The sequence below is a fragment of the Pan troglodytes genome, chromosome 12, assembly GCF_028858775.2.
Source record: "Pan troglodytes isolate AG18354 chromosome 12, NHGRI_mPanTro3-v2.0_pri, whole genome shotgun sequence".
NCBI lineage: Eukaryota > Metazoa > Chordata > Mammalia > Primates > Hominidae > Pan > Pan troglodytes.
The window spans coordinates 62,150,025-62,168,733 of record NC_072410.2 but is presented as its reverse complement, the minus strand read 5'-3'; the positions used below and the strand labels follow the sequence as shown (position 1 = coordinate 62,168,733).

The 18,709-nt window shown below is 39.9% G+C and overlaps 1 protein-coding gene across 22 annotated transcripts in view; it reads right to left on the bottom strand.

Annotated features, from left to right (window-relative positions):
* BCL11A (BCL11 transcription factor A) overlaps window positions 1-18,709 on the bottom strand; it is a 102,232-nt gene that overhangs the window by 79,478 nt on the left and 4,045 nt on the right. For all 22 annotated transcript variants that reach the window (XM_009442501.5, XM_003309025.7, XM_001158448.8 and 19 more), the window contains exon 2: window positions 14,590-14,919. In XM_009442501.5, coding sequence (XP_009440776.1) covers window positions 14,590-14,919 — 330 coding nt within the window. The remainder of the gene's footprint in view (window positions 1-14,589; window positions 14,920-18,709) is intronic.

Here is an 18,709-nt window from a genome sequence, read left to right as displayed (position 1 = left end):
TGTTTTAAATCATATCCATTAATTTACCCTGACTTGCAATTAAATGCAAGTACACTTTTTACAACCAGTACGGAATGCATTAATTATAACTACAAATGGTCAAATGAGAGCAAGGTCCCTCCAAAAAATATTAATAAAATACATAATAAATAATATTAATGAAACAAAAATAGATTCATAAGCCTTGGCCAGGGCTTTTATTATTTCATGCAAGGGGAAAGTCCAGCCAATGAAACTTGCTCCATACACTTTGGCAGGACTCAGACCAACCACTACCATTAAACTCAAGAGCGTGTTTTGGCAGTGCCCTGGCATTGGGGGGCCCTGTGCAGACACCACCAGGAGACGCTGACCCCAGTACCCAAGGCAAGGTCCATAATGTCTTACTCAGCCTTCCCATGTGGTCGGGAAGTTACCCACAGGCTGCTTCCCTCTTCCTAACCACCCTCTCTGCCGGCCGCAGCTGTTCTGTCAGTGTCCACCCTGCCCCTCAAAGGACAAATGAAATCCCCCAGACCCAGTGGGAAATAAGCCCACCTAAATGAAGGACTCAAGACTAGGGCACCATGAGCATCTGGGTTAAGGCTCGGAATCCTGCACCAGCGTTGGAAGCTGCCTTTGTTCCTGCCACACCGCCGGGCCCCTGCTAACCTGTCTCCACAACACTCAGCCTCACGCCTCACCCCAGCACTCCCTGCCTCTGCCCCTCCCCCCAAATCCAACACACCCACCGCACAATCGAATCTAATTAAGATCAGGAAGAAATTTGCATTTTCTTTTCACTGTACCCCCAGTAATCACAGAAGTTCTTCAAATTTTGAGAATTTTGTTCCTCTGCTAATTATTTCCCTCATTTTGCATTTCAAGGCACAAAGACAGTCTATCTCACTGGTGGTCTATTAATAGTTTGAAGTTTTGAGCGTCAGAAGGTGGTTGTTGCTTTTTGGTTTTGGGGGTTTTTTTTTCCTTTTAAAACTATTCTGTCATTTCCAGTTTTGTAAAAAGGTTTTGTTTTGTTTTGCTTTGTTTTTTGTTTTTTTGTTTTTCTTTTTTTGGTGGTGGTGGCGTTAATGTTTCTTCAGAAAGACAGCTTCTGGGCCACTCTGGGTATTATGATTTGGTTTCCCCCTTACAATAGTTACTCTCTGCCTGGTTTACTGATTTACAGAACCTTGGTATGTGAATGGCGAAAAAGAAAAAAAAGGAAAGAAAAAAAGAAAATTCCTTGGCATAAGTATATGTTTGCTGATCAAATTTCAGATCATGTGTTGTTCATTATTATGACTTTACTTGAAAAACAGTTTGCCACAGTGAGATGGATTCACTTATATGCTTTCTACCCCTCCACTCCCTTTAAGTACTTCGAAAAACAGTACAATTTTTTTAAAGGTAGATTTAAAGCATTAACTGGTTTGGATTAAAACAATGTTTCACCATCTGTAAATTCCCTGAAAATACATTTTCAAAAGACTTATGCAAAGCCACATGATTTTGAAGGAGCTAATGAGATTGTCCCACCAACAAAATTTAATGGTGACTTAAGAAATTCTAATACTTTTCATTTACTTCCTGTAGAATTATTTGTGTACTTGACATTTATACAGTTTCTCCATTATATAACAATCTACCCTGGGTACACTAGATTATGCCAATCTATTAGAATGAAATTTGTACTCCATATAAGCAGAAGTTTCCAGTCGCTTTTGACTTACCATTATGTTTCAATGTAAAGTGTTATTATAGCAGAGTATAAAGCACAGCTCCTCCATGCTCACGTTTTTAACTCTAATACTGTAATCTTTCTTGCTGCTTCTAGGGCTGTGTCAGTGTTTACATTCCTGGAAGTTAAATAAACCGACATGGCAAAACTCCTGGATAGACTGAATAATAAGGCTTGTGATGACTAAATTGTTTACTTTTTACCTTGTTAGGATCCCTTTCTTGTAAAGTTTGGGGGAGAGAGAGAGGAGAGAAAGAGAGAAGGAATGAAGGGGGTGATGCAAGATAGAAGGAGAGAGATTTATACACTGGCTTCCATATGTCACAAAGACCTTCCTATCCACAGCCAACGCGACTGAAGCAGCATGCATAAGTTAGTGTTGCTTGTTTTGTTTTCTTAAATACCAGGTCAGCTGAATACCCCTTTCTCCACTGCCCACTCAGCCCCACATAAAGTATGAAGATTTTTTTTGACCATTTTCAAATAGCAAATTATCCATTAGATTTCATCATATCTTAGTAAAGCAATTACATCAAGAAAATGATAGTGCGTGTGGAATCAATTATGCATGCAGTTGGCCGGAGACCAAAGGCTGTGAAGTCGGAGAGGGCAGAATCGCTCGACACACACAAATAAAAAGCCCCTGGATCTCACAGATGGACCCCATCAGTTCATCTTACTGCCTAAAAAGTTCATGCACTTAATAATTTATTTGTGTTCTGGATACTGTTTCCCAGCTGAATATTAACAACTTTAAACTGAAGCATGCTTTTAGCATGGTATGGATGGAAGTCACGGTAGGGCAGTGCTAGGTCCCTCGGAGGTTAAAATTATAGTTATGTTTCTTACACACTGTTCATTTTCCATCACAATTTATTTTCTTTCATTAAACATTCGTTTTAATCAGAATATCAGTTACAGTGTTCTGATTCTGCTTGTTAACCAGTGATAAACTCATAAACCAAAGATGAACATCAATAATACAGCACAGGTTATTCAACAGCAAAGGCAAACACCAAAATCACAGGCTCTCAAAAATCGGAAACCGTTAGTTAGCACCTTGTTTTCACCACCAGGGCACTCGTGTACCTTGAGGGAGACACTGGGAGCCCAGGGAGCCTGGAGACCAGGATATACTTTGGTGATGAGGGGAGGACACATTGTAGCTCAGAGCAGCAGCTGAATGAAAAAACTTACTTGATCTAAAAGATAAAAGAGTCAGCCAAACCCAGGCCCAAGTCCTTTAGGTGCCAGCCATCTATCTAAAGAAGAAACCTAAAGCATTGTTAGAAAGGTTTGTAGTTCTGTAGCCTTCCCTCTTCCAAAGGAGGAACCTGATGTCTTAATACACTAGAATAGCCAAGGCTTCCTGCCATCAAACTGCTAACAATAAAACTGCCCTGCAATGTTCGTGGGGAACAGAAACAGGCAATACATATTTCTCTATGTATCTGGAAGTGCCTCAATCATATACTTAAATTTTACAGTCTTCTCCCCAAATGAGAACGATTTCCAGCCAACACGTTCACAAACTGTACTTAACGTTAAAAGAAAACGGATAAAACATATGTAATTACTCAAGGTTAGACTTCTAATTCCTCAATTCACTAAAGGAAACTTGGCAAGAAGATGCATCATTTTGCTCCTTTCTACTGGGGCATCTGAGGAGGAGAGCCACTGAGGCAGCTAATACACAAAACATGATCAAAAGTGATTAACAACAGCTTCATATGCAAATTACATTAATGAAGGAGTGCAAAGTCATCATGTAAATTAAATATGTCAAATCTCTTGGTGAACTTTCAATCTTGAGAAGAAAAAACACTGCTTTAATTTTTTTACATCATCAATTTTGCAAGATTGAAAATCTAAGAATCTTGGTGCTATAAACAATTTTCACCTTTTTTTTCTCCTTCAGCAGGCTGACAGGCCAGCCTGATGTGCACCGAATGTACATGTTAATAGGCCAATCAAAAATGCAAAACAATTCGCAATTACTGGAAGGACCTAATGGTCATTAGAATTTACAACTAGGTAATGAACTGAAGTCTGCCCACACCATGCATATTCATAAAGCAATTTAGCCTTTGAAGATTAAAGAAGTGCTTAAAATTCAAATGAGCTTTAGCAAATTATCAGTAAGATTCATCCAAAAAGCAAAGGGTTTTTCTTCCTATGATTTCCTCATTTTTTTAATGCAAAATTGTTATATCTTCCAGACTGAGCTTAAACTAAACATAGAGCTTCTAGTCAAGCCAAAGGGGCTAAGAGACAAACAGAGGCTGCAAACATCGTCACGGACTTTGTTCATAAAACTAAGCCCTTAAGAGCCAAACCTATCTCTAAACATGGTAATTTATCAAAAACAGCCCAGAGTCGCTCATAGGCAATACTGCATAGTCCTCCAACAGAACAGATTAACTCGAGTCCCTCCACCCTTCCAAAAAGCCTTTTCCCCCTCAAGTTGTCTCTCCTGTGTAAACATCCACTGTGGTATAAAAACAGCTTTTTCATTGGCTTGGAGTGGCATTAATTTTAGAAGTTTCTGCTTCCAAAGGGAAACCAGCAAGAAAGGAGAGGCACAGGAGGGAGAGGAGCAAGGTCTGGTTTACTTCTGAGGAGTGCAAATCCTGTTGCTTGAGATTTGCCTTTCTGATTTCCTCCATTCAGCACCAGCCGCATTTAATCCATGGTGAACGGGTCATGCAGACATCAGCTGACATTCAGAAAGTTGTGGTGTCCACCCACCACCACCATCCCACCCCAGTTATTAGAGAGTATCGTGGGAACCTGGATTTGCAGGCTTTCCAATTACTAGTCTGGAGAAGAATCCTTTGCTTGAATGCTAACTCACACCTTGCTAACCTCCTGACATTTAAAAAATTCTAGTGACAGAATTCCCAATGAACTCCTCCTCTTCCTCCCAACCCCAACCTCTCCAACCCAGGTGAAAGCAAGAAAGTATATGTTAAGTCCTATCTCAGCTGGTGTGCAAGTCAGACTGAGAATAACAGCTTCGAAAGGCCACGTGTCCCAGCTTACCGCTCCACTGCTAGACCCAAAAGCTCTCTGCTGTGGGGATTTCATTTGAACTGCTATCGAAGAATATTCCAAGAACCTCTCTCCACACCCTTCTCCCCCTCTCTCCCCCAGCCTCAGACTTTCTCCTAGAGTTGATCTTACCGGAAATGTGGATATTATCAAGGAAATCGGAAAGAGAAGGGAGAAAAATCTCAGGTACTACCCCCTGATTTCTTAACTCTCTTATCCTTGGGCCCTGCTCAGAAATGTGCCACATTTTAACATTTATTAGAAAGGATAGGATGCAGAGCTGCATGGAACCCACATCCACAACCATTTGTATGAGCCACAGGTCCACAGTCCTGACCAATTCCGTTTGACACTAATGTTACTCTACATGAGTAGAGTTCAATGAGGGTTGATATGGGATGTGACAGGGCAAATCAGAATTAGATTAAAAACAAAAGTTTAGAAACCAATGCTACACTACAGAGCAAATGGGACTTGAAGGCCAAATTTCCCCTAACTGCCTTCAAGTGATTTTCCCTATTAGAGCGTTTGCCTGCCACCCCCCTGCTGGCAACACCGCAATCACATCAGAAAGTAAAGTGGAATGCATATAGGAAGCCTTGAGATATTCCTCTTTAAATACAACACCTATATACTTAATATATAGCAATTAACTTCTGGTCAGCAGTGTGCAGGCAGCAGGCTGCCCCAAGCAGATAGGAGGGGAGGGGGACCCAGAGCTGGGACAAGCACAAAAGACAGGTCCAACAACAATGCCTGCTGTCAGCAGCTGAATTATTTTTATACAGGAATTTTTATCTCTATTGTACAAACAAGTACGTGTCTGTGCTGACTTGTTAAGCAATCCACTTGTATGTAGAATAAGATTTTTTTTCTTTCTTGCTACCAGTCACACAGCTCCAAGATCAGAAGAAATACATAGTCTTTGAAGCTGCTCAAATGTTTTAGTTAAAAGGACAGCAGTTGTTTTCAAAGATCCAAGAGTATCTTTATCAGAATTAAATTTTTCCTTATTGATTTTTTCTCCTTAACATAACAAAAACATAACATGAGAAGGTTACGATTTATTATTAAAATTTTTTTCAGCCTTTAAATCATTCTTCAGTAGCCAATGTTCAGTTTTAAATGTAAAGGAATAATTTTTTTTTAAATATTAGGGTGTGATGGAGTAGGAGAGAGAAACTCATGAGATTTAAGATTTAACATTGGTTAATGCATTGTTTTAACTGGAAACTGAAAGGATCGGGGCAGGGGAGTTAAAATGGGGAGTAAATGGTTCACTGAGGGGTTCCCCCCTAAATGTAAATAAATCATAAAATCATGGTATACCTTGAGTTGGTGAAGGAGAATACTTCAGGTTTGGTTCTCTTAGTTTTTTGAGGTTTGTTTTTGTTTGAGGAGGTGCAGGGATTGGCCAAATATTAAAACTCTATATTTAAAATGTACAGGAACAGACTTGGCACATAGTGCTTTGTGCTCCAACATAAGAATCCAAGCTACACTTTATTTCCCTAAAAATTAACAGATGTGATTTCCTTGCAGCCTTTTTATGCATCATTACATATTAAGAAAATGAACAACTGATGAATATAAATTTAAATGCCCTGATGCTTAGCAAAAAGCTTCCTTGTGTTTTTTAGAAAGTTCAAAAAGCAAATAGAAAGGCAAGGTAGGTATACAACAGCACTGGTTTTCTTTTTGAAGGCACCCTTGCAGGTTTCACAATAATTCCATTCTTCATTTTAACGGGAGTTTTTAATCAGTGGATTCGCCTCTATCTAAAACTAAAATCAAATTGTAGGTGCAATTGTTCATTGGCAATGCTAACAACAGTGAGAATACAAACAAAAACTCATTGTGAGTGACCAAAGGTCCCCAGGTATCCCCTTCATCAACATACCTGCTCCAGGTTCCCACTGGGAATTCCCTGGCAGAGACCGATTCAGTTCTGAATAACATGCTGTCAGCCCTATCTGGAAAAGGGTGTGCAAGGCGCCTTCTCGCCTCTTTTACAGGAAGTTTAAACCTGACCATCTCACCTTTAGGTATATATAATTTGTTGTTTAGCACTCTGAGAACTTGGTATTTTATCTATCTAAAGAGATCAAAAAGGGCAAAAGATGGAGCGAGCTGAGGCCCAGCCTAGCTCTGGTGCATACGTCAATCGTGCACTGCGCGTTGCCTTAGAGGAGCAACCTGTGCAGGTAAATCTTCCAGCAGCATTGCATCAGATCCGCTCACATCAGTCTCCAGGGTGAACCAAGAGATGACACTTCAGTTCCCTGTCTGCAAACTTCTAATTCGCCAGTTCTTAGCAGCTTATTTTTCCAAGTGTTTTGTTTCAGGAAACGTGTATTTTTCTTTATACGTTTTGTGGATCTACCACAACTGCTTCTGACAGCTGTTGATTCTGTTAAAGGAACACATTATAAAAATCTTCTTTAAAACCTCAAGCAATGTGAACTCAAAAATATAATGGTGAAATATTTTAATGGAATTCCAGTTGAAAGTTGTTTTTTAAAAAAAGTACAAATGAAGGTACAGAAGTCCTTTAGATCAGTACTAGATTTAAACTGAATGTCTCTCTCTCTCTCTCTCTGTGTGTGTGTGTGTGTGTGTGTGTGTGTTTAATGGGGAAAGAGGGGTGTTGCAAATCACCACAAATATTTACACTGTACTCCCTTTGTTCAAATCACATACTTTTAACGGGAAAAGCTGGAACTGTGGCTATTTAAAATTTTAAATATTCAAACGCCTGTAATTAACCATATGAAACAAATTATGTTGCATTTCTCCATACCAGCACATGCAAAAAAATTCTGGTGGTGAATTGGGAGGTGGCAGAGTTGGGGAGACAACTCCAAGAGAAGAAAAGGATGATGTTTTCATTTCGCTATAGATCAAAGGAGAACAAGAATGGAAACTGTGGCGTATCGAGCATTTTTCCATTGCTGTCTTTCACACTGGGCTATCTAAGTTTATACAATTCCCCAGACTAGCTGCATATTAAGCTTGCTGTGTACAGCTTTATTATGGTGCAGTGGTGGAAGAAGCATTAATATTCCAGCTCCGCATCTGACAGGGCATTTACATGCGCCCATCTGAGCGGCACCTGAGAGCTCCTCCAAGGTGCAGTAACTGTGCGCCTATTGTAAAGGCAAATGAAGCTCACCTATTCCCTGCTGGGATCAGAAGTGACCTCACCACCCCCCATGCCTCAAATCCTTCCCTTGCCAACCTAACTCAATGCCATTGCAGAATGACGAATGAGCTCAGAAATAGACCCCAAGTTACTAACCCTGCTAAGAACAGCAAAAGCCTTTGCTGAAATGTTTTAAAAATGCATAGGGAGTGCAGCTGGCCAGTAAAAAGCAGGGAGACAAATTCCAATGAACCCAATATGGAATATGTTACATTTTAAAACTGATTAGAAATACAGTCTGATGTTTACTGGCTTCAAATTGAGTTTGGCATCAAGTATACTGGCTTTAATAATGCTGGCACTTTTAAAATTATTATTTTAAATCTGCCTTTGGTCTCTAGGAGCACATGTAGAGAGCTAAAGAATTCTTATTTGTCAGGTTACATTTCCTGGAAATTAAGTTTGTGACAGAAAATGACTCCAGTAGCAATAATATGGTTCGTGCTCAAATTAATTAGGTCATGTTGTAAAAACTACGTGGCAAATTACAAAGGTAAATTTACTGATATTGGCCAGTGCTCTATACCCTGGTCGTAAAGGGGAGAAGCTGTTTAAGGATGCCCATTTACCTAGGTAGGAGAAAACCAAGGAGGGAGGGAGACAACAGTCAATTTCCTATTTGTATTACAAATAAAAATAGTAGTCATTATCCATTAAATTATATAGTCTGAACATATTTTACGAACTTCATTAATGTCATCCAAATTGACACATAACATAAAAACCTGCTTGATTTGAAATAATGTTAAAAGTGGGCTCTAAGTTAGAATCTTTTTTTTTAATCCTTGAAATAACAACACTGCTGACATAGCCATGACCCAAATGAAATCTGAACAAGCAGAAAGGTACTAAAGATGCTTGGTGATTAAATCTCATGCTAAAAAAGTGGCAAGGTGCCAGGCTGGGTCCAGCTTGATGCTAAGTGCTTTTTATTGCACAAAGCTGGTACTACTGTATGTAAAAACAGACTTGGGCTTGGGGTAAATTTTGTCAAATGACTTCTTTGTGCAATAAAGGGTGTGAACAGACCAACCAAAGTAGATTAAATTAACATCCAGTGACGCAATCTTGGTGCATCTCCCTAGCTGTGCTTTCTACTTCGGTTAAATTTAATATTTCCCCCCAAAGGAAAGCCAAAATTTGTTTCCTTTCTTACTGACCAGCATGCAAAGCCACCATTCACCTATTCTCCTTTATTAAACACTTTCATTGAGAAATCACAAAAATCTAAAAAATGTTTCCCTAGGATTTGCATGTTTTTTATGTACCCCAATTTAGTACTCCCACATTAGCCAAACTACATGGAAGCTGCAGTGTGAAATTAATGATTTTCCAGGACTCTAAAAGGTGCCATTAATATGCATCCAACTCGCCTCCTCCCTGAGCTGAAGGTTGCCTGTCCTGACCCTGCCTGCACGTTTCTACACCCAGTTGCATTTTCCAGCCCATGTGCAGCTCCACAATTATATGTCACATTCACTAAGAGAAAGGTGTGCAAAACATATTTCAGATCCTTTATAGTAAAGGCACAACTTGCAACACAACAAGGAATGGGGTGATTTAAGAAATTACAGCACTGGTTTTGTGTGTGTGTGTGTGTGTGTGTGTATGTGTGTGGTTATTTTGTTTTTGTTTTTGTTTTTTTAAGCTTTCACAGAATAAACACAGAGAACGGGAGGGAAACTTTGTCCCCCTCTGCTCCTGTTCTTGAAGTGAATACATATTTGTGTTTCCAATAAAAGGCCATTTTTACATTAACTGTCTGTAACAGCAGGAGACAGAAAAACTAACACAATCTCCACATCACACACAGGATGATCTTCATATCACGTGGACCTATTCTCAAAACATTATTTATAAAAGATGACTAGGAAAATGCACAATGCATCTTTTCTGTGTCACCACAAGGGTAATGTCTGAAGAAGTTTGGGATCTTTAGGATCTTCTACATTTTAGATATATTTTTTTTTTCCTTTTGGCTTTCCTTAGTAAGTTTAGCAGCCATGCGGGCCACTGTGTTTAATTAAGCTTTCAAAAGTCCTGACAATGCCAACAATTGTAGGACACTTCTGCGGCTCAATCATGCAATCACTGTGACAGTTCTATTTACAATTTGTCTTAGAAAGAGTTTCTCTGACATTGTACTTTGACAAAACATCCAAGCTGCCAGTTCACAACCTTTCTCTGTCTTATTTACAAATACAGCTTGTATATAGGACTCCCAGTTTCATGAACATTAGTCTTTGGATAGTGGCCTCACAAACATAGGCTCCCTATGAAAATCCTAGGTACTTATTAGGAAACAATATTCTCTACTCTCTGGATTTTGAAGGTAAGTAAAATGTTCACCAGTATATTGTTTTTGTGGTAGTGGTGTTTTTTTGTTTTAACTGCCATGCTGAAAATTCACTTCAGAGGTCAGTCGTTTTTATTCAGAATCACATAAATAAAGAGAAAAGAAAAATAAGTAGTCATAATAGCATACTATAATTTATAGTCTCATTTACAATTACACCATAAGGTACACAAATACATCCTCCAGTTCAGTCTGAGCTAGGAGAGAATCAGAATGGATACAAAAAGAAAAGGTAAGTTCATTTTCTAAATTCTGAAAAGCATATTGTATTTGATTTACTTTTAAGAGCATGCTAATGTATTTCCATTTTGAATTACTATTTCTCCCTTCTTTAGAGTATCTGTCTGATATATCATTATCTAAATACCAGCTATACTGTCTAGGCAAATAATTTTAAATACCCTGATATAAATGTCTATGTTCATGATTTTAAAGAGAAAAAATGTTATATATCAACAGGAGCAGACTTTACTACATTTTATAGGACTTATCATATTTTTTCTCTAGTCTCTCAAAAAGCTAACTTTATGACAGCCCAAACCTAATTTAAAGATTCCTATGTGCAATAAGCCAAAACCTCCAATCTGACATGATGGGATAATGTTTGGGTCTTTTCTATAAGGGAACAGCAGTTTCACATTCAGTAATCTTCCATGAATATTTCCCCCATCATAAAATATGAGACTAAAAAAAAAGAAAACAAAACAAAACAAAACCCCTATTGAAAGCTCTGACTGCAAGTCAAAGGCTGCTGATATCTGAGGGTGGATATTTGACACACATATTGATGAACTGGGCCCACACAACATAAGCTGCTAATTCCCAGCTAAATTAATACTACTTCAATGATCTCAATGGATCACAATCACACAATATTTTGAATATTTAAATAAAATGAAAAAAGCAACCTGATTAACATCTATGTGTACAGCTAATATGTGTACGTGGATGAAGTGGGGGAGCACATACCCATCTATTCACCAGGTAAAAAGAATCCTCTAAAAAATACTCAGTTTGGGCCAGGTGTGGTCGCTCAAGCCTGTAATCCCAGCACTTTGGGAGGCCAAGCCAGGTGGATCACCTGAGGTCAGGAGTTCAAGACCAGCCTGGCCAATATGGTGAAACCCTGCCTCTACTGAAAATACAAAAAACTAGCTGGGCGTAGTGGCACACGCCTGTAATCCCAGCTACTTGGGAGGCTGAGGCAGGAGAATCGCTTGAACCTAGGAGGCAGAGGTTGCAGTGAGCCAAAATCATGCCACTGCACTCCAGCCTGGGCAACAAGAGCAAAACTCTGTCTAAAAAAAAACAAAAAACAAAAAAAACAAACAAACAAAAAAAAACTCAGCTTGGAGAGGCCTGAGTACAGTGAAAATGCATACCATTTTACTCAAGATTTAAAGAACTCTGCCTTATTCTCCTATCTGAAAGTCCCGAATTCTAAGCTTTATTTATCTTAGGAAGAAGATCTGTCACTGTTTTATTCTTGCTTCCTGCCTATAAAATGGTACAGGCTCACAGTGAACTCAAATCCAACTTACATCACTTTAATAAAGCCTTTCCTACCCAGCACGCTTAAATGACTACCTTTTATGTGGTTGCCAAACATATTCTTCTAGAGATTCATCAATATATCTCTTTCCTTAATACAAGGCATTGCTTCTCCTTTCTTTTTGTGACACAATTCAAATATCTACTGAATGATTACTGTTATTGTTTCCTTCCTCATCATAAAAAGAAAAGCAGACTTGGAATTGTGCAGACGTGCTTTAGAGAAATGGGCTGGGGGTACACACACAGCCGTCTTCCAGAACTTCGCTTCAGGGGCACCTGAGGGCCAGAGCATCGGAATTTATGTGCAATGGTAGAATGTTAACTTCACCATAGGAAACTCTTAATTCATTACTGTGAATTATGAGAAGTCGTGATTCTAGTTACTGACATCTCACTTTGAGATGTGACCACACTATTTATGTTCAGCCAGTTCCAGGGTGGGAACAGGTGATTAAACACAATGAAAGAAATCAAGACTTTGTAATTATTCATGCACGAAAGGTTTACCTCACCTGGGTCACAGCACTTGTTGTGCGCCCACTGAATATCTTAGACATCTTAGAGAGCTTTTCGTCTCAGTTAAATGATTGATTATTAGCGCTATAAAATATATTTTAAATTTGCTTTTGGTTTTGGCTTCTCTAGGCTCTGCTATTATACTTGTTCTTTAAAAAAATAATAACAGAACCTTTAGACAACCAGGGAGTTCAAGCAAATATCTCTTATTTCCCTACATAGATTCACAACTATAGCAGTAAAAGCCTTAACTATATGTAAGGCCTTCCCCCCAGCATTTAGATTCCTCCTCTAAATACAGAGGCACAGAATTTTTGAGCTGGTTAATCTAAGACTGAATAACCTATTTGGGACCTCAGTAAGAAGTGTGGTTTTAATTCTTGCTTGACAGACACTGTGTTTTGTCTTTTAAACGAGCAGCTCGATATGTAAATACGATGTTACATCACGCAAGTGTTACTCCATATTTGGTGATTTAGCAAGGCTTTGGATCTCCGAAGACGACAAATCCCCTTCCGCCTGCTCTTGCTTCATTAATCATGCCTTACACTTCTGTTCATTTTCCTTCCAGTCACAAGACAACACATGGAAATGGTCATTCCCACATCCTGCTGGGGGGTAGGGGAGATAAAATCTTCACCTACATGTCACATAAGGTAAATGTGGTGGATTCAAGAAATACACTCCACAAATGCAGCTTCCCTAGCAGCAGATTTCCCATTTCACTAAAGGGAAAGTATCTGAGTGTTATCACAGAAAGCATTAAAAAAAGAAAGAAAATGCCACGTTTAGTTTTAATGATCAAATTCTAGAGGGGGAGAGGAGAAATAATATGACATTTAATCCCCTCTAGACCACTGACCTATTATGGTTCAACTTTGTGGTCAAACTAGGTCGGAGAGACAAGTTCCAGTGAATCAATTCATGATATGCACTACCTTTCCTAAAACTGAACAAACCTCTTGCCTTTCGGGAGCTGGCTGGTAGGTAGATGGAAGAAAGCGATCCACCAACAGGCATGGCATGTCTGTCATCACAGAATCTGCATTGACTTTTGTCTAACATGCTCAAGCAAAAAATGTTTTGAGGGTCACTATATAGTGTTAGTGTTTATCACTTAGAGCAGGGAATTTAAGTCCCACTGCTAGCCTTTAATTCCTTTTCCCTTGAGCTGCCGAGAAACCCACACACCTAGCTGCCTCCCTGCTAAAATTAACCGAAGGAGGGAGGGCTGTTGAATACGTGTGTGTATTTTTCCAAGAAAATTTTTACATTGTGTTATAGCAGAAACAGTGGAGTCTGGACTGGACATTTGTAAGGGTGACATGTGGCTGTGTAAACCACAAACAAAATCAAGATACATCTGTCAAAACCACATCAGAGACAAGAGAGAGCACAGAGAAGCATTTATCATTTAGCTGAGGAGGCAGGCTGCAGGGAGCAGCCGTTCCTGTCAAACCAACCTTTTGAAATTTCCAACATGCCCTTAAACTTTTCGAGTAAGCATGTCTGTGCGCTTCAGCAACTGCCCTCTCTACTCTGGCCTGGCCAGTCGAAAATGGCATCTTAAAGTCAAGGTCATGGTGTCATCCCACCACGGGGCTGTGTTTAATTACAGCCCCATCCGGGCTGACAGCCAATATGGATCCAAGGCTAGCCCTGAAGCTCAGTTAACTCTTTCCACCACCTCCAACTACCCTGCCAGCCCACTCTACTTCAGGGAAGCCTTGAGAACGAGCTGAACCCCTAAGGAGGCCTGGCCAGATGTTCTGAGTCAAACAAGTCATTAGCTGAACTGCAAATGCCTATATGGCCACTTTGCCTCTGACACATCACCAAGGCTGGAAATGGACAATGGAAGCTGGACTAGGTGTAGTAAAGCTCAGTACTTCAAAATGAGAAGGTGGGGATGGGGAAGAAAAGAAATCCAAAATCGACAGATCCAGAGAGAAGGTGTCTGATGTGTGTACCTATCCTGCCTACATCTGATTCAGTGAGGTGGAAAATATTTATTTTTCTGTGTTCTGGACGTAAGCAACAGAAATGATTATTTTAACATTACAGGGCTGTCATGGACAGTCACATAGAGTAATAGAGAAAGCACTTCACAACTCCTTACTGCTTGGCTACAGCATCTCTGAAAATGAAAAGAAAACATGCAAACAGCTTTTCTCCTTGCTTCTCATTTACCTGCTATGTGTTCCTGTTTGGGGCAAATTCCTCTAGATGACGTTGATAAACAATCGTCATCCTCTGGCGTGACCTGGATGCCAACCTCCACGGGATTGGATGCTTTTTTCATCTCGATTGGTGAAGGGGAAGGTGGCTTATCCACAGCTTTTTCTAAGCAGAGGCTGCCATTGCATTGTTTCCGTTTGTGCTCGATAAAAATAAGAATGTCCCCCAATGGGAAGTTCATCTGGCACTGCCCACAGGTGAGGAGGTCATGATCCCCTTCTGGAGCTCCCAACGGGCCGTGGTCTGGTTCATCATCTGTAAGAATGGCTTCAAGAGGCTCGGCTGTGGTTGGAGAAACAAAAGCACAATTATTAGAGTGCCAGAGAGGACAGAAAGGGGAGAAGCACATCTCAACCCCATGCCATCCCACCACATCATGTAAAGTGTTTCTAGGCTTCTCTATATAATACCCAGAAAATGTGAGGATACAAAACCTACAAGGATGTGAAGGTTATCAACCAGAGAGCAAATTTGTCAATGAGGCAAATCATCACATATGTAAAGAAAACAGTCTTCCTTGCATAACTCCAGAGAACACACACACACACATATACCCATGCACACACCCACAGCAACAAATGTGTCTGGTTTGTAAGTTTAGAAAGAATGCTACTTAAATAGTTAACACAGGGAACATAAAGAAAGCTTAAATAATAACTACAAGAAAAACTGGTTAAAAAAAAAAGTGGATAGAAACCAAATTTGTTTCTTTTTTCCTATACACCAAGTTGTCCATTGTGCCAAAGAATGAAAGGAGAGGTGAATAAACACACACACCCTTTGTGTGTGAATGTATATACTCCTAAGTAAACAGACATGGCTTCATAAATTAGAAAGCTACTATGTCACACGAAAAATGTGCCACATTTACACTGCTGTAATAAGAAAACGACTGCATGCACCTATGAAACGGATCTAAATAATAATCATGTCGCAGCATAATTCAAACTGCCAAAAACCTTTCTGCTCTCACTCTCAGCAGTGCCACAAAATCAAAGAAATACCAAATTCACGGGCAGTATTTCTCAGACACATTAGCTAAATGGGATACTTTTGAGTACTTAAGAAAATAAGCCAATTAGTCATTTTTTTTATTCTGAGAAATGGAATGCCTATAATATTCTAAACATGTTTGCACTTGGTGGCATCTATGATATAAAAATCAGAATGGTCAAGCAAACACCACATTTCAGAGCAAGGCTGAGAAGTCCTTTCTTTAGACTTGAAATACTTCGCCTAATGTTGTCAAAGTGGACTAATTTTCTGAATGAGCTCCAAAATGCTTCATTATGAGACTATTTCTGCTCACATAATCACCAGCGGATGGTATAACAAGGTAGACATGTCTTTCTTTCCTGTTTGCTTTTTTTTTAACTTTGTACTAAAATACTCCAGCATCTACTTTACCAGCTTCTATCATTTTTTAAGCTTCCAAAGGGGAAAAGAGAGTTGGTAAGTCTCTGCTTGTGAAATCTTATGCTTGCTCTATCAAAAAAAAAAAAAAAAAATCACAAAATACAAAACATCCAGGATGCTGCCAGTTAATAAAACTGAAGCAGAAAATGTAAAAGTCTTAAACAGTTAATCAGTCTGACCTTCTTTAGCAAGCTGCCAATTTCACATTTAATGAACTTAAAGCCACAGAGAATCAAAAAATAGATTTTAATTTGAGTGTAGAATATTGGAACAGATTTTGATAAAGTGCAAAAATCCAGTGAACTCAGGTTAAATTTATTTCAACCCTACCCAGGCTGAATATTGAGGGGGAAGATCTGGAGTAACTCCCAGATGTGCTAGGTGAAATAATATTGAGAGAGCCCTGCCTAGCTGCACCTGTGCTCAAGTAGGACATCTCATAATTTCTAGCCTCTGGTACTCCTCCTAATTTAACATAAGGTCACCACAGGAATATGAAGGTTATATTCCTACTAATAAAGACAGTAAAGTAAGCACTTATGTTTCTTTGCCCAACATACTGGCCAAAAGATAAATACAGAATACATATGCATACTTTTCAAATAAAAGAAGACAAACGGAAGTGCCTCTGCATTGTGCCTTAATGTCATTCTTCTCTTACATTTGCTTCCATTTTGACCAAGTGAGGAATAGGGAACTCATTCTCAAAATATTCCTGTTGTCTGAATTAAGGATTTTAAGTACACATTGATAAATGTGGCTTTTTTGTTTAGCATTAGCTACAAGTTCTGAGGTTTACAGACTGAAGGAAGACTTAGGAAAATATTTTATCAAACTTACTAGTACATAGAACCTTTGCAAAAAAAAAAATTTTTTTTATTTCCACCGTTAAGATTCTTTTTTTTTTTTTTTTTGTTCCCAAGGTCTGACACATTTCTAAAAGTGGGAATATTATTTAGGTGCAAAAGGAAATATTCTCCTAGGTATCAAATAGTTAAAGGTAATGTGGTTCAAAACAGACTTGGTTAAAGTCTTCTAAATGTAGTGACTGAACTGATTTACAATCAAAACCGGGAAGTGAAGTGGTAATTCAGAGGTTGCTGATTACACCTCCACATTTCACCTAATTAATTTTATAGGAGGCAAAGTTCTTGAAAATAACAAGATGATCAAATGTACAGATATAAAACCTGTAACCTCAACATTTTCTATGCTCTTAACGTAAATTATTGCTAATTAACAAGAATTATATCCTAACGTATGAAATACGTTTAACATCGGTCTCCTTGCAAAACATTTGGCTAGTGGTGTTCAGAGAAATACCAAAACGTGTTTTTATCATTGCTGGTATATTATTAAAAATCAGACAAAGTGGGACACAAAGAAAATATGAAAATACAATTCTCATGGTGTAGTCTACTGATTTGCATTGACATCTTTTCTCAGTGGCAATCAACATTTCCTTTCTGGGCATCTGATAATTTCTCTGCATTTTAATGCAAATTCCCCTTTCCCTAAAAACCTTCCTAACCCTCAGCCATTTACCCCCTCCCTCAATTCAACTCCATCCTCCTTCGCCCCAACAATACCAACATTTCTAAGCTCCGGCCTAAACTCCGGCTACAAAACAGGGAGTCCTCGATTGAAGTGGAAGGGAGTGGGCAAATAATCATAATAATTAGCCGCGAATTCTCTCTACGAGGGGAGGAAGAAATAGAAAATAAAATGCTTCTACGTTCAAACAGCAAGACAGCCTGGAACGTCTCAATGTCTCAGTGACAGACTGAGATCTCTTTCCTCTCTGTGTAGTTGCAAAAGAATAAATTTAAGGGAAAAAAATAATCCTTATAGGAAATGTTGGTAGGGAGCGAGCAAAACGAGAGCTGCCGGGGAGCGGAGGGGGAGGGGGAAAGGGAGATGTGTCTTCAAGTTTGCTTTCCAAGTCCTTCTCCTTGATTGTCTTAACAGGGTAAAGAAGCAAACGGAGGCTGAAATTCAGAGAGGAAAAGCAAAGAAACAAAAGCAAAGCCGGGGGCTACAGGCCCGGGGCAGGGGCCCCGACAGGGGTGGACCGTGCAGAAAGTGAAGTTGGGCGCGGGGACTCTGAGGCACAAAGCGAGCAGCGTGCTGGCTGCAGGCTCCCGCCGCGCTTGCTGCGAACACGTGCAGCAGCGGCCGCGGGGCCTTGGGGCCCGGGGGCCCGGAGACGGAGGGCAGCCAGGGGCCCTGACTGCTGCCTCCATGCCCGTCCAGCTCGGCCAGCTCGGCCGCGGGGTGACGGTTCCCTGGGCCTGCCAGTTCGTGAAAAAGGAAGTGAGGTTTGGAAAACCCGGCTGGTTAACCTGGTGCAGTCTCAGTATCTCCGCACACACCTCAAGCGCGGGTCCTGAGATTCATTCTGTGTCCACAAGCTTACACTTTTTACTTTGGGGGATCTCTGCAAATGCATTTCCCCCGCAATTCTGGGCACTGGGTGTGCGCGGCGGCGGCTGCGGTTATTCATTATTAATGACGCTGCTTGCCCGCATCATTATGATGATAACTATTACTATTGTTGTGATTCCGAGCTCCGAGGCGAGAGGGGGGGTGTCGGGCTGCAGAGCCGCCCAGCAAGCCAGCCGAGGCCACCGAGGTCTGTGCTTTGCATGGGGGTGAG